The 20,263-nt window shown below is 37.7% G+C and overlaps 1 protein-coding gene across 3 annotated transcripts; it reads right to left on the bottom strand.

Moving 5' to 3' along the window:
• Window positions 1-2,804: 2,804 nt before the first annotated feature.
• LOC103711591 (protein STICHEL-like 2) lies at window positions 2,805-19,551 on the bottom strand. Of its 3 annotated transcripts, XM_039121272.1 has the most exons (9): window positions 19,256-19,551; window positions 18,781-18,853; window positions 16,917-18,589; window positions 16,558-16,777; window positions 7,923-8,114; window positions 7,506-7,721; window positions 4,997-5,735; window positions 3,977-4,047; window positions 2,805-3,455 (listed from the first exon to the last, which is right to left on the bottom strand). In XM_039121272.1, exons 3-8 carry the CDS (start codon window positions 18,447-18,449, stop codon window positions 3,981-3,983), a joined length of 2,967 nt encoding a protein of 988 aa, XP_038977200.1. In that variant the 5' UTR covers window positions 18,450-18,589; window positions 18,781-18,853; window positions 19,256-19,551; the 3' UTR covers window positions 2,805-3,455; window positions 3,977-3,980. The 3 variants fall into 3 exon arrangements, with proteins under 3 accessions (XP_038977200.1, XP_038977201.1, XP_008796024.1); XM_039121273.1 differs by lacking the exon at window positions 18,781-18,853 and having other exon boundaries at window positions 16,917-18,519; XM_008797802.4 differs by lacking the exon at window positions 18,781-18,853 and having other exon boundaries at window positions 19,256-19,550.
• Window positions 19,552-20,263: the final 712 nt, after the last annotated feature.

Genomic DNA, 20,263 nt, shown 5'->3' with positions numbered 1-20,263 from the left:
ATATGACCCGACCTCAATCCGTATTCGACCCACTATAAATAGGTTTGAATTTGGCCTAAATAGATTCGGATCATAAACAGATTAATCCATTTAATCGATTTATTAATTAGATCGGATACATATCTTAGATATCTGACCCATTTAACCCGTTTAATATATTGATCGGGTTGAATCAAATAACCGTTTACCTATTAAACAAACCAAACCCTAAGTTTCTCTCGTCCTCCTTTTCCGCTAACTACTCCCCTACCCCGCATTCAGCATTCCTCCTCCTCCTCGCAAGAGAACAGAAACGACGGCAGCACCTCCCAGAATGGGCTCCTGCCCTTGTCGGATCCCATGGCTAAGGACTCCTCCCCGGCGAGGCCGAAGCCAAGGAAGGCCTCCAGGCTCCAAGGCGGCGGCCCCAGGCGCCCCCCTCAGTGAGGCCTCGGCGTAGCCCATCTCGAGCGCCTTCGCCTCTAGGAGCGTTGGAAGAAGATCATCGAGATCGACCCCACCTGTGAGGTCCATCCTTTCTCGAACTAGCTTTCCGTCTACGCTCACCCCGCCGCCGTCACCCCTCTCGCCACCTACGGCGCCCCGGTCCCCCTCCCGCCCCTGCCACCGTCGCCGCCTACGGCGTCGGTTGGGTGCAGGCGCCGAGGATGTGCTTTATCCTGCAATGCTGGCCAGCAAGCCCAGGGCTAGGGGGGTTACGACGGCGGCGGCGGCCTAGGGCTAGGGAGTTAGATCGGTACCAAATAGGGATGGGGAGCGGGGAGGGCCGATTCCAGGTCGGGAGTCCGTTTTCAGTGCCCCCTACAAACCAAAAGATGCACTGCTTCTCCAATTAGTGCAAGTTCTGTACTCGGGTGAGCTCTCTTCTCCTTGTTCTCAACTCCAATCTACATTAGGGTTTCCATCTTTCTCTATCTTTCTTGACGTATTAAAGACCTATTTATTAAACAGGTTAAATGGGTCGGATCGGGTTACCTCTTTATTAAACATTACAGGTTCATGTTCTAATTCCTAACCTATTTAATAAACAGGTCGGGTTCAGGTTTATGATTTTTTGACCCGACCTGCATCTGACCCGATTCGTTTATTTCCGACCCGACCTAATTGCTACCCCTACGTAGGAATTACAGTGGCTTAAAATAATATGTGTCCAAAATTCTAACTTTTACACCATTTTTCCCTCAAAAATAATATTTTTATTAAGCAAATGGTGGTGTAGAATAGCATTATTATTTTTCTGTTATCATCTAAATTATAATACTAATAATGACCATAATAATAGTTATTGTTAGTGAATTAGAACTTATTTCAGCGACCACACCCATCTATTTAGCAACACGAGATTCTGGATTCAAGTCCTAGATGATGTATCTTAAATAAGTGAACTTTGGATAAATATAACAAAGATAGATCCATCCTCTCTCTTCAAAGAAATATTGTTTTAATGCTAAAACTTTCCGATCACCAATACTGGGACAAATAAGTAGCATTATAATTGTTATAGTGGTTGATACCAGTTTGACTAAGCATAGTTAAAAAATCAAGCTAGCAAGGCAAGCAAACATTTATTTAACACAAAATAAGCTTATTCCACCTTTTTAATGAATTAACTTTATCACAATTAAAACGAGTCAGCTGACAAGAAGGCCATTATTGACGGCGTTCAATTTTTTTTTTTTTTGTGTTTCCTTTTGCACCTTAATTAGATTTTAAATGGTGGATTTTGCATAAAAAAAATCCAATAAATTATTAAGGTCAGACTCTCTTTCAGAATTATACACATTTAAGAATTGTTACAATTTTATATGATAGTCTAAACTAACATGCATCAAATGTTCAAAATATGTATCGAGTATCCGGTACATATGTATGGATCGACTTGCATACAAAGTCATGGGCAAAATCATCCATGAGCCTTTAAACATGTACCATTCTGCAGATGAATGAATACATATATCTTGGCACCCTTCCAAAATTAATAATTAAGTGAATATTGTGTCCAAAATTCACTTAAGCAAATGAATATGCAAAATTAACAAGGGTTTTTTCTTCTTTTTTTTTTTGTTTAGGTGCCCAATTAAGGGCTGCTCGACCCCTGTAGTAACCTGTAAACAGGCTTAGGGCATCTACATTTTGCTTCTCTTATATGCCCAATCTAACCAGAAAAAGATATAATCACAGATGTGGGCGCGCATGAGCATGCACTCATGCATGCATTCTAATTCACATAAAGATCACAATCACACAATATGAATGAAAATGTAGCAGATGATAAGCTCCTGTAAGTACTATACATAACAGTCGCGGTCCATGCAACCAATTAGGAGTTCACCTATAATAACGTCCATAAACCAACAAATAAACTAAACAAGATGATCTAAGCCCTGAAAATGCAATTTCTCTTAGCTAATGGCTTCACAGATTTCCTGCCTGTTGAAATACCTAAAAAAAACAGGTATTCTTTTGCTCTGGGAAGCATGGAACTACAGCTTTAGCAAAAAAAAAAGCATGGAACTACAGAATAGCATACTCGGAGGCATTCTAATTCCCATAAAGATCACAATCACACAATATGAATGAAAATGTAGCAGATGATAAGCTCATGTAAGAAGTACTATACAAAACAGTCGCAGTCCATGCAACCAATTAGGAGTTCATCTATAATAACGTCCATAAACCAACAAATAAACTAAACAAGATGGTCTAAGCCCTCAAAATGCAGTTTCTCTTAGCTAATGGCTTTACAGATTTCCTGCCTGTTGAAATACCAAAAAACCAGGTATTCTTTTGCCCTGGGAAGCATGGAACTACAGAATAGCATACTCGGTGGCATTCTAATTCACATAAAGATCACAATCACACAGTATGAATGAAAATGTAGCAGATGATAAGCTCCTGTAAGAAGTACTATACATAACAGTCGCGGTCCATGCAACCAATTAGGAGTTCATCTATAATAACGTCCATAAACCAACAAATAAACTAAACAAGATGATCTAAGCCCTGAAAATGCAATTTCTCTTAGCTAATGGCTTTACAGATTTCCTGCCTGTTGAAATACCTAAAAACCAGGTATTCTTTTGCTCTGGGAAGCATGGAACTACAGAATAGCATACTCACGCTTCTTGGATCATCCACACACTACTGCAATTCCTTGAGAAAAAGCTCGTCAGGGGAGTCATCATTCAAAATAGCTCTCAAGTTTCACGTAGAAATCTTAAGTGTGCCTCAAAAAATGATGAAACAAAATTGGATGCAACTCCTAAAGATGCACCTCCTCCAATGTACCATGACTGATCTGTAGGAGTCCTTGCAAGATAAAATATACTCAACCAAAATCCTCAGTGATGCTATTTTTGCTGCCATGGCTGTAAGAACAATGCAATCCCAACTTACCCTAGTTGCACTACAATTTTCAATCCATGCTTCCTGGCGTCAATTCCGCATTAAAAAACCTGAATGGAGACATGCATCAGCAAACATTAGTAGATTACATTACCCTGAAAACAAATATACACAGTTATTGATGATAAACCTCCATACCAATGTCTCATGATGGTTCATGAAACGGTATTCTCAGCAGGAACTTATTATAGTCAGATACTAAAAGAGATCCATGCTTGGCCTACAGACAAGTGTACCGTCTTGCACTGACTTAGCTGGACCTCTATTATGCCAGACATCGATTTTATCATGATCCCGAAGGGTCTCAGAATGGAAATGCTATGATGACAACACTAGGGGAAGACAACCCTCCTAATTATTTCTTTTTGGAAGTAAATACCATGCATTTGGTGGTCCCCGTGTGTCAGAACATTGTTTTTCCCAGAAGGGGAAGTATGGGGTTTTTCTGTGAGCATCATCAAAGCATTTTCTCATGTCAGAGAACATGGTGTTTGCAGTTTAGCGTCCCTCTTTAAAACAACACGAGCTCTCTAAATTTATTTAAATAGTTCAAAAAAGAAACATGAACTACCTTTCTAATGGAAAGCCTTGGGAGTCCTCCAACAAAGTAACTTTGAGCTAAACCTTGAATCTTCACTTGCTCTGCAGAGAGAGAGAATTTTCAAATGACATTTCAGAAAAACTGATACTACTCCCTCAACCATGTACATGCAACAAATATCTTATAAATAACACCATGGACAAAAGGAATAGTTGCTACAAGCACAATGCATCCACAGGTGCATAGATAAATTTTAAGCGACATAAAAAAGTGAAACAAATACAGAAATAATCATTTGAGTTGTCAATGTATACACATGATGCCTACTTTAAATAGCAGAGAATAGTTATAACTAGATAGGTGTTTCATTAAGATGAAATTATTGTTGGAACCAAGTTAGGATATATAAAGTCAGAACAAAAATTTTACACTAACCATGGAGCTGTGACCTGGCACGCAATCATTTTGCTAACAATGGAATACCTATATATAGAGTTCAATTTATCTCGTTATATATGTGTGGATAAAAATAAAGAAAAGTGCAAATATGCTACCTTAAACAAACATAACAAATGTTAAGAAAAATGTGCTGTTGCATTGATTCATTTACTAATCCAGGGACTTCTGAACTAATGGTGTTAGCTGCATAACAATGGATTCCAAAAAAAATTTCAAAAACTTTTGTTAACCATTAAGCACTTGCTTATTAACTTACAGTATAGGTGGAATTTATAAAGCTCATGGCACATGGATCTGCCTAGAGATGCAATGCAAGAAAGCACTCACAACATTACAACATTATGACAAGATGCTTCATTCCACTCACCATATTTCTCCCCCAAAATTGGAGGATGCTTGTGAATTCAACTTAAATTACATTTGTCATTTGAGGAGTCATAATTTGATATGAACCAAAAAGAACTGCTTGATGGACTTACTGTAATGGTGGAATTTATGTAGTTCACAAGACATACAATTTTTCAATATATCAAAAAATATTGATATAAATACTTCCTTGAAAAATACAACAAAAATTATCAGATCACTTACAGATTATCTTCACCAGAACTGCAGGTGACTTGCGAATTTGATCTAGAACGTAAATTGTAAGGATCATATGCGCAGAAATATGTTTCAGATGCTCCCCTCTTGGGAACAGACAATTCCAGTTTGTTGTGTGGTTGGACCCTTAAACAGATTGTATGAGAACCATTAGATGAAAATAACTTTCTTTGAAGTTTCAATGTCCGTGAAAAACAGCTCGGCTGAGTTTCAGGTTCTTGAATGCTAACATATGGAACATCTTCACCTACTTCCGTTGATAAGTCAGATTCTAACTTGCATCTTTTTGACAGGTCATCTAGTACAGATCTATCAGATGCCGTAGTTTCAATGCTTTGAGCATTCCCTTCAGCATTTCTAATGGTGACTGCTTTTGTGTCATGAAAGTCACGCACTGATTTAGAATCAAACTGCTGAGGTGGCAACTGCTGCCCATGATGAGATAAATAAACTTTGAAAGATGTCTCTCTTCCTGCAGATGTTTCATTTTCATCTTCTGATACTGTTGAATCTGAATTTTCTTTCTTCCTACCAGAACAGCTCAGCAAACTAAATGATAGCTTCTTCCATTTGGCATCCCTTCTCATGGATGATGGGACGAGTTTGACTCTAATATCTACATTGCAACCCAGAACATGCTGAAGTAGATTTGCAATTAGGTTCTGTGATTTTTCTGCCCTGGATACATGATCAGGATGACAGAATTCAACTTCAGCAATTGCTAGACCTGAAATTTTGAAGATGTTACAAACTATAGCCTTCTTACCAAGAAAAAAATTTCAAGAAAGCAAACGCTTAAACATACTGAAACATTCTAATAGGTTAAACATCCTCAAAAGAAATGCAAAACTTCAAACCACATTACATCTTTGCTCTGTAATGCAATAATGCCAGAGAGCTATATAGATGATATGCAAGACAAGCGTTACAAAATAATCTTAGGAGCAATGCAAAGATGATAGTAAAGTAGTAAAGCAGACTATACCCAGTGGAAAGTCAAGCAACCGATCTTCCATTTTCACCATTTTGCAGGTTATGATTTAGAAATTAATAATGAAATGGAATTTGACAATATGTAACAAAACTTACAGAGGATACCAGCATTAGCCACAAAAGCTCAGCCATAACAGCCATCGGAACCTAAAAGTAAATGCAAAGAGTCCAATAATAGATCAGACTAGTCAAACCCATATTGGTGAACCTTCCAGAAAAATTTGCTCTTCAAGTAGCAACAGATTATCAATAGTTAATTTTAAATGGTCATTATTCTTCGCAGTTTCTCTTAGGGATTAAAAAATCATTAATTTTGGTATTACTTTGAAATCCTAGACAACTCTATGTTTTACATATTCCCCGCATAATCAAATTGTGGAGAGGCATTATAAATGAGGGGATATTGTCTATGCTACGTGTAAAATGGGAATTTCATATTCTAGTATTGTGCTGAACCATAAAGCAACCGTACATAACTTTCTAATGGCAAACCTACCACAAGATGCAAAGCCAAATAAGAGAACACAGGTAATCAAAGAGTAAAAAGTAAAAGAAGAGAAGTGAATTTTACATCATTGGAACAAAATCCTATAGATATGAGAGAGAGAGAGAGTCTTCAGTGTAATTATTCTTCTTCCTATCATAAGTACCTCAGAGTACTCCTATTAATCTAAAGACAAGAGCAATCATGCACTAAACCCTGAAAAGAAAGCTCTCTTGAAACTCTAGCAGAAGCCTGTCAAGATGTAAACACAAACCCTTCAGAAGACATCCCATAACATCTATTTCAAGAGGAAAAATCAAAATCAGGAAATCAACCGTCGCATTAGATCAAACACAAAACCATAGGAAACATGTGGACCCTAAAAAGAAGAAAAGAGTCTCTCAAATTGTGTGAGAAAACATCCTATCAACTCAATTTATTTCTTATTTAGTCCTTTCTGCTGGTGCACAAAAGGTACTCCATGACTCTCTCTCATATCATCACCTTTATCACCAGGTCTTTAACAAAGACTTGCCAAGAATAGGCTATCGCCAAAATTTGTTCAGTATCACTATAAATTCCTCATGTCCATTACAACATTTGTTTAAGAGAATTCTGTAATTGAATCATGCCATTTTCCTCATCAGCAACCTCTCTCAACTCAGTATACTAAATGTTGATGTGTGCTAGCCCTGGCATTGGAATCCTTGCAAGATTTATAGCACTTTGACTATTAAAAACATGTTCATCTTCTCAATGTGATGAAAGCACCTATTGAACCTTCAACCATAGGGCATCTTAGTTGTTTCAACTATTGTTATGTACAGTAAATAACTCAAAAAATTACACTACAGCATGGAATTCTGAATTGAACCAGCCAGCATCAATGATGAACCTATGGCTTGTCCTATGCCCTAGCTTAACTAACCAGCCGCATGGTCAGCAGAACAAATGAGGTAATATCAATGCAAGTATTTAAGATACAAAGCAGTAAGTTGCCATATATTGTAGTGGAATCACCTTCATTGACATAGACTGCTGATAAGTACCCTTCTTTATGTAAGAAGTTTTTTAATGAGTTTGATTGGCATTTTATTAAGGCTTCCTTCCAGATGTTTTCCAGTTTTTTTCTGCTGCAATGTCTCTCTGAACAATTTGACTTGTTGTAGTTGCACGTGTAACAAGCAGAGCTCTTTAAACTCCCCCTTGGTGAAGATATGCTTGATACCTTGTCATCTGCGTTCCACAAATAATATTGCATAATATATGTTATCATTAGAAATATAACCGAGCCACCTTCATTTCCAAAATTTGAGAATCTCAGAGTTCAGAGATTTGGTGCTCACAAAAAATGGCTAGTTTCTGGGAGTCGAACAGTGAGTATTACAAAGAATTTTTTCCCCTAGAGGTAAATATGCTCTAAATTTTACCTCTTACCTCTCATGTATGTTATTCTCGCATACGCCTGTGAATCATTAATTTCCATTAGAGGAGAAGATTCTCCAGTGTTGAACTGCAAAAGAGCAACCGTAAGCCATGTGGACTGATTTTTTGATGCCCTCAATTGTTTCTCAGTTTCAGACAGAACTTTTAATGCATGCCTCAGTTTCTGCATGCCAATCTCAGCAACTACATAAAAATCAGTACTCTGTATAAGAACCAATTTCCAAGGATTTATGCAAAGATATGTAGAACACTAAACGCTAAAGATATATGAAACAGATATAATCCACATGAATGTGTGCATGCTCAGGAGATTGCAAATGTGTAGTTCCAGAAGAAAGCTGACATGGTTGTTGCGATGGAAATTGCAAGAAATAAGAAACTCAGTTTTGACATGCAGCACCACAGAGGAGTTCAGTACTATAAGTCCTATTAAAAAGAGTTCAAACTATAAAGGAGTCAAAAGGAAAATTTAGACCCACCAAAAAAAAATACCCACCAAAAAAAAGGAAAATTTAGCGGACTGAATGCACTAGAAGCCGAAATTTCATTCATGTTTACCCTTCCTAACATAAGACCCTTACAAAGCTCATAATGGAGATACAAAATTGCATTATGATCCAAACTGGTTTCAGGGTTTTAAACACCTTGGTACGAGGGTGTGCCAATATTTCAATTGAACACTTGGGACACTCGGGGCAGACACAGGTTGAATGTGGTGGGTCTATGAAGGGTAAAATGGGCCATTAAAGCCCAGAAATAGGCTTTAAAGCCTAGAATATGCCAATTGAAGATAATCCGTCCTCTCAATTAAGCAGAGGGGGAGGAACCCTAACTCCCCATCTCCTCCTTCGGATGCTCGGACCCCTAAAATTTCCCTCTCTCTCGTGCATGCACAGCAATTGCCTTCCCCAGTTGGCCCGGCCGTGCAAGGCAATGGGGGAGTGGCTGTAAACCACCATAAACTACCATGAATGGAGCCTATTCCCCCTCCTCCATCTCTGCCTCCTCCATCACCACGCCGCTGCCTCCTCCTCCTCTGGCACCGCCCTGTCTTGTTCCACTGTGTTTTGGTGTCCCAGACCTTGTCTCATTTCAGCAGTATTTGAAACTATGGTTTCTATAGATTTACTTATAGTAGTCAAATTTCTATATATATTCTTTTTGTTTTTCTGGTTATATGTGGGTTACTTTGAACCAAAGACTTAGACTAAGTGATCATAGATGTCATGTAACAACTTGATAGGCCCAATTTTTGGTCACAGCATTGTTCATGGTACTATTCACATAATACTGCTCACACTACACTAACTATGAACAATCACCAGCGAATCAAAAAGTGCTATTAGGTGTTTTCTTTGTTATATGTAAGGGCCTTAATGTTTTATGGAACAGAGTTGGACAATTGACTAATGTAAGGGATATTTTCTTTATGGAGTAGGAGTTGCTGTATGTAAGAGCTTATATAATGGGATTGTAGATATTACGAGAGCAGGGAGAGAATAATCGTGATAAAATTAGTGTTAGGGTGGTTAAAATAGAGTACAATTAAGATAATATATGATCGCAGGATACCTACCAAGTTGAAGAGAAAATATTATAGGATAGCTATACGGACTAGCTATGCTTTATGATACAAAATGTTAGATAGTTAAAACACGTGCACAAGATGAGTGTGATCAAAATGAGAATGTTGAGATGAATGTGAGACAACACAAAAAAAGATAGAACAAGAAATGAAGTCATTTGTACAAAAGTAGTGATAATACCAATAGAGGATAAATTGGGGGAATGACAACTTAGATGGTTTGGACATGTACAATGTAGACTAAGGGATGCAATGGCATGAAGGATTGATTTGATACATGAAGAAGGAAAGAGAGGTAGCAGTAGACTAAAAATCACATAGGATCAAGTATAAGGAAGGACCCGACATCGCTACAATTTCAAAAAGAGTGCCCTAAATAGAGCTGAATGGAGGAAAAAGATTTATGTAGCCAACCCCAACTAGTTTGGGATTAAGACTTAGTTGAGTTGAATTGTGTCTAAGGGATGTTTCATTTGGTATTTACTTTTGTGGTGTAATTCTACAATGGAGGTATGAGAACTTCAAAGACTAGATGTGATTCCTAGATCTCGGGGTAAGTTCGATGCTCTCCTTCCTCTTCCCTCTACCTTTTTCCTTCTCTCCTTTTTATTTTTCCTTCTACTAATAATCCACCTCGTCTCTTATTGTTCATATAAAATATCATTTTATGTCACAAAGATATTTCATAACATATACATCGCAGATTCTTTTCCAGGACATTCCAACAAGCATTTTTTTCAATAATTTAATTCCATAAACCAAAATTTACCATCTCGATACTCGACCCCGTACAAGTACCATCTTATTACAATGTCGGTATGCTCGATATGGTACTCAGTTCGGCGTATCAAGTGTAGATATGCTCCTCCGTATCATGTACCAATTCAATACCGGTATGGTACAGTAGGTATGCACCGGTACTGACCGGTATGGCAAACCTTGGCATAAATCCTTAAAAACCCAATTTAAACCCTAGAAGGCTAGGTTAGATAGTAATCATCCATTACCTATTTACTTTTAAAACATAACCTTTTTAGTTCAGTTTTATGGAAAACTCATATCTTAAAACTTGAAATTCTTGCAAGATATATATTTCTACCTTATCCCAAACCCTAATAAGGTCTCTTTCCTCGAATGTCCTACATCAGCTTGATTTATGTAACATATAATTACGGCTGCAAATGGGCCGAGTAACCTATAACCAAACCAAGTCCCAACCCGATCTGTATTTGAAGACCTATGGGTTGGCTCAGGTTCAAAAATTAGACCCAATCTAAGGTCCAATGGGTCTAGATCATGTAATTTTCAACCCGGCCCAACCCGGCCATATGTCATCTAGGTCAAATTGGGTCGACAAAAAATGGGCACAATCCAGCCCAACCTAAGAACTTGAATCATATAAACCTCCTCCTTCACTCTAAATATCTTTCGCAATTCCTTGAATGAATTGTCATTTAAACTAATTCCCCTTTTTCATCTCAACAACTATATCTTTTCTCATCAATTTTCACTTAATTATGTTTAAACATTCATATTTCATTGTTCTTTTTGGTGGATTCTCATTTAGATTGGCCTCTACTAATATGAATATATTAAAAAATCATAGTTTGTAAACTTAAGAATGATCAATTACTTGGATAAAATTAAAAGATTTTGAATGAAAGTTCAAGTTTAAGTTGGTTGTTTTTAGTTTTATTTATTTATTAGTAATTTTATATTTATTTGTCAGTTATTATATTTTAGCTATAAAAGAACAGCTAGATGCGTGCCTCAAACTGCAAACCCAACCCCACCAACCCCCGGCAAACTTGAACATTTTGGGTCGAGTCCTGCTAATACTTGACCCTCATGAAAACTAAATAACCTGCTAGGTCTAAAATCATTTCTATGACCCCCCCCCCCCAAAAAAAAAAAACCTAATCAATTAATGGATTGGGTTCAGGTCCAAAATCATGATCCTTCAGGCCAGGTCAAGCGTGCCCCAATCCAACTGTCCTTTGGGTGGATAGCATGAAATATATACACAAATTCTCATATTATTTCAGCATTGAGGCTTGCCTTGAGGGAAGAAAAGAACAAAAAACAAATGGCTCAAAGATAGCCCTGCATAAATAATGTTATAATACATGCCATGCGGTTGATTGGTGGTATCAACCAACACCCATGTTTTTCACTATGCTATAAACTCGATATCCAATCCTAGAATCTCCATTCTTCTTCCAACATCCTTCTATTGACTCACTCCATATCTTTTACACACAGCATTAGCATTTTAAGTGGTGCATATGGAGATGCAGTCCTCTGACTGCACTGCATACCCAGCATGCAGTCCATTATCATGTTTGCCCATACAATCAAGATGGATTTGGATGGAACCCATTAAGGGTATTTTTAATAATTGATATAAATACTGCACTAACTAGTAGTAATAAGTACTAAATGTTAGCTGTCGTTCTTATAAAAGGTTTTTGTTATTATTTGTTATTATTATATGTTCATGTATTTTATTTATTCTCTAGATATTTTAGAAAAACACCAACAGCACATGTGCCAATATGCTGCATTTGTGCTTGCGGTCCCTTGACTAATGCAAACCGCAGCCCCCTAAAACACTGCAGAGCATGAAAATCAGCTAAACAAGAAGTGGAGAAATGGGATTTGCTTTTTCGTCCCCTCCCTAATATTTGGGTTCCTAAGCCCTAAGACCAAAGACCTTCATTTTCAGTGCTTGTTCATCAAGCATCCTCAGGAGTCAAGTACATTCTTCTTCAAGTCTTCGCAATTGAGTGAAAGTCATTAGGTCCTTAAAGTAAGTGATCATGGCCTAAGGTGCTTATTCCCATGGAGGCCATTGTTGTGGTTATGTATATGTTGCCATAGATCATGGCTTTCTTCATCACATGATGATGATAAGTAATCAGCATTATCTGTCATGCTAAATAGTTAAGGACAATAGGATTATCATGATAATTTGGGCGAAAAGGTTGTCAGTAAAAGCAATTCACTTATTAATAAGTAGAATGGAGTTTTCATGTTCCTTACAAAGTCTTCAGGTTTATAATTATCTTTCAGCCATGGGTTGACCAGAAGCCGATCATTGAACTAAATGACATCATTTCAAAAAGTTTATGGCAAAGAAGCCCAGCAAGATCCCTTGATGATGTTAAAGTGATGAAGTTGAAGTGTCTTAAGACAAGATCTTCTCCTATATAGGCAAAGACTAACTATGTCAATTGATGAAAAATGTCTTTTGATGTGCTTAGTGAATTTGATACACTTCCAAAGCATCCAAAGGATTGCAAATTGTACTAACACTCACTGGAAGGAGCTGACTGTTTCTCCTTTGATTTCCTCATGGCATTTATTGGGTGACTTTATGAATAAAACTCATACAGAGACATAATGAAAATGTCTTCTAGCAAGGCTAAATTAATGTTGAAGCTCATTGAAAGAGGTAGGGGGCTTGCATCCAGTCCTTAGGTGCCTCATGGCCTTGGTTGTTGCGAAGAGGACTCAAATAGTGAAAAGATGGAACAGTCATGTAACAATCTCTCGTAGATAATGTACTTCCTAAGCTTCCTATGTCAAAAATTACGGTGAGGATCATGAGGGATGTGAGGGTAAAGCACCTATGACAAAGGACAAAATATACCATGATGGGCCTAGTGAAGTTGATAGACTACCAAAGCTCTCAAAAGGCTAGAAATGGTGTCAATGAGAGATAAAAACTAGAATTCCTCCCATTGACATGGTTGTTTTAACAATTGGTTGTTTTAACAATCTAGTGCCTCATCCAGAAAAGCTAGCCAGAAGATGTTATTTAGATTCCTTGGCTTTGTATCAGTACCCAAGATCTATCCAGTGTATTGCCAATGTGGGAAAAAACAAGCGCCTACATAGGTCCTCACATGCTCCTCCTATTTAAGCCCCGGCATCCTTGCTAGGCTACGAGTCCAAACCCACCTAAATCCAATCATAAGTATTATAAATCTAGTTACAAATACCACGATCAGCTCATGGTTAGTCCAAATTAGCTCATACTACAGTGTCCCCTAGTCCACATAGGCCATAGATTGTTTCTGCTCCAATACTATGTTAATAACCTAGGACCTAATCCAAAAAGCTGACTGAAAGGTGTTATTTGGATTTCTTGACCCTATATAAGTACCTAATCTCTACCCAAATGCATAGCCGATGTGGAACAAAACATATGCCCGCACGGGTCCTCACATGACAAATCCAAATAATGAAAAAGCAAAAAAAAAAAAAAAGTCCTCTTGCAAGCTCAGCAAAGCCGATAGACTTTTCATGCTTTCAATTAGTTGAAAATTGTTTTAATACCCATGGCAAAGTCCTCTATGTATTTTGTTGAGAACATGCTGCAGGTGAGGGCAAGGAGAATATGGTCATTTGCATTTTCAACAAAGTCAATAGACTTATTAGGCAGGGCAAAAAGTCTTGATTGCCTATTCTTTTATAAGTTTACCATGACCTCGGTTCATGAGGATTGATCAAATGGTGAAACGATGAAAATATTCTTCAGTGATCTTAATTAGAATCAGCATTAGGCTTTCAATTTACATGAAACTTCATAGGTGCCTTCACTGAAGAATGGAGGATAATTATTCCTCATGTTGGAGAAGTTCTTTTGATGGCTTTGACAAAGAAAGGAGTTCCTGCAACCTTCAAATCAGTCAATTTGCCCTCAACCTTTAAACAATTTGGTAATTTTTAAACCTCTGGTCTCCAAGAACATCATCCAAACACTGCTAGATATAATGCGGACACCAATTGTATGCTTTAAGTGTTTAAAAATGTGCCTATGGTTGGAGCAATTTGGTCATGATGCCAACAATGCCCAAAAGTGAATATTTTGCACTTATCAGGCAGATGAGTAGATTGATCAGCTTCTTACATGTTTGAATGGGTCATCAAATGGCTGAAATGAGTCATTTCCTTAGTTGATAAGACACTCATAGAATATGGGCTAAATCATGTGCCAAAGCTAGGATAATACAAGATATAAAAAGAATAGAAAAGTCAGAAAAAAAAACTAAAATGTTTTTACAGAAACAATGCTCTAAAATTTTACATAAATTGCAAAATCAAAACCAAAATGTTTCAGCTTAGGCCAAAATTAGACAAAAAGTAAGGCTAGCAATTGATGCGTCCTAGTCCAGTGTTTGCATGAGCCTTTTATGCCTCTTTTTTCCATTCAGCCATTTATCCTTTCCTAATGCAAGAAACCACTGTATCTAGTTTAAATAAAGCTTTTGCAAGTTTTGAAAAGATTAGATGCATTGCTACAATACCTTCTAAAGAGATTTAGAAGGAAAATCTTTAGATACAGTTTTCCTTATCCTAATAGTCAAATCTCCTTGACATCTGGATTGCCATGTGTTAGATTGATATCAAACAATAAAAAAAGTAATGTGCTCACATTTCTTGACATTATATGTTATGAAGTATCATTAGGGCTTTATTGATGCAAAACCACTAACTGAATTTTTTTTATTTTTTAATGATTTTCAACCTAAACTAACAGAATTGGAGCTAAGACAACCAAATCTGTTCTATTGAAGCCAAAACTAAAACTGAAGTTATTGAACCTTAACTTCGCAAAAAAGCTGTCAGAAATCTTACCATTACTTAAGAGGTCCTAGAATAATGATTTTACTGAATAAAAAAAAAATGCACATATAATGGCTTTTAAATTAATTTTTTTTATATAAAAACTTGAATTTTATACCAGAGAACAAATAGAAAGGTTCAAATCATTTACATCCTTAATTAAAAATCTATCCAAAATCATCTACAGTTTTAAAAAAATATATGCCTATCAATAAATAAATGAATATACATATATATAAAGAGAGAGAGGGAGAGAGCTGAACTTGATTATACTTGAGTGAGTCTCCACTCAAATCCGTTCATGTCTACATTGGACAATGGAGATCCTACATTGATGATCCAAACCACTGGATGTGATCTACTACCTTTAAACTACTTACAAATGACAAATTATGTGACTTGAAGATTCCTAGCATATGTCAATTGATTAAAAAAACACACACATATAATTTAATGTAATTTAAATTGTCCGATTTTTTGACTACTTGATGCATAGGCTAGAGGTTTCCGAATCGCATGATTTTTGGTATGTAAGCAATTAACGGTGGTAGATCACTTATGACGGCTTGGATCATCAATGTGAGACCCCCATCATCCAATCTATACCTGCCCGAATCTAAGTGGAGATCTACTTGAGTGTAGCCAAGTGTGGTTTTATATACATACATGCGTGCGTGCATACGTACATGCGTGCGTGCATACGTACATATGTGTGTGTGTGTGTGCGCATGTATATATGAAAGTAACATTACTGATGCTACTTAAAATAACATGCCAAGAAATAAGCAACATGGGCACTACACATGATTTCACATCATGTTTCCAACAAACGCGTCCATTGAATTTAGTATTTTGAAAAGATGCGCAGCAATTTCTTACCCAAAAAAAGATAAACAACAATGAATACTATAACTTTATCATTATATTCTTTCAGGAATCTAATTTAGGAGTATAAAATGATTTTATTGTGTTGTATGTTTAATGATAATTATTTGGCCTTTTATTCCTGTCTTACTGATTAGAAGGATCAGTTGTAGATGTAAGAAATGCAGTTTTCAGTTTTAAATAAAACTCAATAACGTAAAAATTACTATTTAATAGGTATCAAATGGCATTCAATGGATGACTAGAATAAAATGATTGCAGTATGGCTTAAATAAGATGTGACTGACTGCAATCTGTGGTTTGGCATCATAACAATACCTAGGGTCTAAGTAAGATACTATCAGACTCTCCATTTAATGATAAGAGAATGAGCTGAAAGAGATAAGTATAATAATAGGACTAGACCCTTGGGAAACAAGAAATGGATGTTTCGAGTTGACAGCACAGATAACACAGCAAACCTTTAGAATCAAAATCACTAAACCAACAGTTTATAAGTAACGGCCAGTGGGCCAGGACACATACAAGCGTGTCTTCCAATAAAGTCCCTGCCAACTTCAGAAAATCCTGATTGGCTTCTTCCAGCAAGAATATCCATAATAAGATTTGCAAGCTGTGATACTAACTGCAGAGGATCAACCCTCGAACTCATAAGCTCTCTTGCCCGTCTAACTGTATTAGCAGTGTCTGAAGACAGTGCTAGATCTAGCAAATCGAGCAACTCATCATCAGAAACAACTCCTATCTGCACAGAAGCATTAGAAACAAATGTAATACAACACTTCTTTCTGAGTACTTGCAGAAGACATGTAATATACATGGCAACTGCAACCAAAGATAACCAAGACAGCCAGTAAGCATGGAAATTAATGATTATTACTCACGAGCTCATATGCAAGAGATACTGTGATTTTCTTCCCGAGCAAGCTAAGCTGATCAAGCATCGTCTCTGCATCGCGAAGGGAACCATTAGATTTTGAAGCAATGAAGCACAATGCATCCTTCTCAAACTCTAATCTTTCTTCTATACAAATTTTCTGCAACCTGCAGACCATATCGACATCCTTTATCTTTGGAAAGTGAAACCTTTGGCAGCGTGATATGGAATTACATGGCAGCTCATCCAGGTCAGAAGTAATCATGACATATACAGTATTTCGAGGAAGTTCATCAAGACTTTTCAAAATGGCAGCCCATGCCTCCCCTCTTAGGGACTGGCATTCATCAATTATGAAGACCTTAAAGCGCGAGGAAAGGGGAACAAGAGATGCACTCTTCACAAGAGCTTTAACCCTAGCTATATGATTAATTTTCACAGCATCCAGCTCTTTGACATCCCTAGACCTTCCAGAGAGTACAAAAATGCATTCGCGGCAGAATCCGCATGGCTTTTGATCCTCAAAAGAAAGGCAGTTCAAAGCAGCTGCAAAAATCCTTGCAGTTGATGTCTTACCTGTACCACGAGGACCATGAAACAGATATATAGGAGCCACCTTTCCCTTTGATATGGCGTGCAAAAGAGATTGAGCAACCACACTCAGCCCAACTAGCTCGTTGAAGGATCTTGGTCTAAATTTCTGGCTCAAACTTCTTGGGCTCGCTGGACAGGGAGCAGCATCTCTGTAAGCTGTCTCTGTCCCTTCAGCAGATAGCAAAGGTTGTTCCTGATCTTCACTTTCAGAAGAAAAATTCCGGTCCCTGTATTTTGGTGTTCCTGACCAGCAGTAACTGATTCCACACCCACTGAAATTTGAATCGACGACATCATTGTATTTGATTTGGGTGTCCTCAGTCGTACGCCCCAAGGTGCTATGTCTCGAAGCATTTGTCCGTGGTTCACTCAAAGACATGCATGGACTTCCTACACAGCTCAATGCAGTGGATGACTTCCTCAAATTGCCATGATGAGACTTCTTTACTACTGTTGCATTGACCCTCTTGGTCAATTCCCAGTCTGGTTCCCGATACGAATCCACTTCCTCTTCCACATGGTTTGCAGAATGTTGTACCCATGTAGAATTCTGTGATTTAAGTGGTCGGTCTCGACGAGTTTTGTGAATTAGCTTGGTTCTTTTCGGATCTAAGCCTCTAATTTTGACTATAGAAGATTTTTTGGAAGCAGCACTTCTGTTTCTGGGTATTCTCGAGCCATGATCCAACTCAGGATTACTTCCATGATCCTCAATTTCTTCTTTCAAATGACAGTTACCAGAATGAACTATAAGTTGTTTATCACAATTGTTTACGTCTAGAGCTGCACCACTGCAAGGATTTGTTTGCCAGTGTATATTGTCTACAACTGTTGCAAACTTGCTCATAGAAATGGTCGCTGGATCCCTTAGCGACCGAACTCTTTTGAGTGCCACTAGAGTTTTTGAAAGAGGGATGTCTACGGAATGCCGCCTTGCCTCAGACATCTTGTAATGCTCTCAGTTCTTTACATATTCATAGCATATGTCCTATATTACTTTGATTCTCCTTCCTTCCCTATAAGGATCAAACAACACAAGGCAGGTTGCAGTGAGCCCATCTTTGAAAATTCTCCAAAATTAGATGCCTGAGCAAAATAAGCAAACAGTAATTATTAGAAGCTGAAGTTTCCTTAAACAACTTCAATAACTACTTCATCAGACTAAGAATCTATTTTCCATGCCACTATCAAATACTGAGAGGAAAAATTTACAAAAAAATACAATCATTGCATGAAAAATTTATTAGAATACAGAATTAGTAAGTTGTATGTTTCACCACGATAGTAATGCCCGCTAATATCCTTCAGGTTTTCCAGCACCTATGAGTTTAGAAAGTTCAGCTGCTTTGACTATATGAGACACAAACAAAATAAAATTTCAATCTAACATGAAATCTGAGACACTCAAAGTAGATGAAGCTAACTCCCAGTAATGGAAATAGAATAAAGGAGGATTCAGCACAATATTTAAATAAAGAAGTATAGCAAAAAAAATCCCAAAACACTGCGGAAATTATCTTACAAAGCGAAAGAATAGCAACGTAAGAAAAAGGACTGTACTTCTCCAAATTTCCCACCTAATGAAAGCAGGAAAAAAAATCTGAAAAAGAATACCAAAATCCCCCAAAAGCCCCCAAAAGCACCCAAAGTCAAAAAAACCTGCCATAACAACCACCCAAGAATCCCTTCAATGCAACCAGAAACGGAAACAAAGATCAAAAGACAACAAGAAAAGGAAAACAAAGCACTCACCAGCCACAATGCAGCGCAAGAAAGTGCTCTCCCAAAAACTCTTAACCCTAACGAAGAGAGCGGGAGAGAAGGGGAGACTGACGCTAACCCTGGTTTTAGAAACCAGGGCCCAGAAGGGAATGGAGCCAAGGGTAGAGTGGCAGGATGGTAAAAAATGTCCAAGAGATGGGGCAAAAGGAGGGACATAGTGTTTGGCCGCGAGAGGAAGCGTGTGGGGTTGGGTTTCCGGAGATTCTGCCGCTCCTCTGCGACGGGGCTCGGCCTCGTGAAAGGCGCCGGGGGGGTGGTAGTTCGGTAATTATGGTGGAAGACAAGGGGCACCTTCGCTCTCTGCAAAAAGCTGCTATTTTTGTCGGTTAGGGGCAGATCTCCCGTGGGGGAAGAAGCCAGCGGAAAAAATTTAACGGTTGGGAAAACGTAGCTGTGCCGTGTGAGTCCACCACACGGTGTCGCGTTTCTAGTCTTATCTAGAGCTCATTTAGTTGACGGAACAACATGGGTTGGTTTAATAATTTTGAAAGGGGTTGTTGGTTAGGTTGCCTTGGGTTCTGCTTTTTTTGCCCCTTATTTTATGTGTCACAGGATTGAAAATGGTGTTGATTTCGTCGACTTCCAGGTTTTAGCTTATTTTTTATTGCAATACTGTAACATATATATATATATATATATATATATATATATATATATATATATATATATATATATATATATATATATATTTGGAGTCAAGTGTACTGTATTTCAATTGTTTTGACGCAAGTTGTTTCTTTTTATGTGCATGCTAGCTAAAGTTGTAAGTGGGTCGGGATGACCGTGATCTGATCGAGCCTGACCTGCTTAGACCTAATCCCACTTGGTTTAAAAGACCAGTGGGGCTAGGTCGAGTTTTAAAATTGGACTTATTCTATTTTTTAGATTGAGTCTGAATTTACTAAATTCTGATCCGACCCGACCCGACCCATTTGAATAGGGTCTTCTTTCTTCTTTCTTGCTGAGAGGAATCGTTAT

This window comes from Phoenix dactylifera, unplaced genomic scaffold (genome assembly GCF_009389715.1).
Source record: "Phoenix dactylifera cultivar Barhee BC4 unplaced genomic scaffold, palm_55x_up_171113_PBpolish2nd_filt_p 001029F, whole genome shotgun sequence".
NCBI classification, from domain to species: Eukaryota; Viridiplantae; Streptophyta; class Magnoliopsida; order Arecales; family Arecaceae; genus Phoenix; species Phoenix dactylifera.
The sequence above is the reverse complement of the archived record's forward strand: the minus strand, read 5'-3'. Positions and strand labels throughout refer to the sequence as shown.

Coding starts and splice junctions, on each gene's coding strand:
- LOC103711591 (XM_039121272.1), bottom strand. CDS start 18,449: ATGTCTGAGGCAAGGCGGCATTCCGTAGACATCCCTCTTTCAAAAACT. Junction 16,778..16,916: donor TATCTCTTGCATATGAGCTC/GTGAGTAATAAT, acceptor GCTTCTGTGCAG/ATAGGAGTTGTTTCTGATGA. Junction 5,736..7,505: donor AGCAGTCTATGTCAATGAAG/GTGATTCCACTA, acceptor TCAAAATTTCAG/GTCTAGCAATTGCTGAAGTT.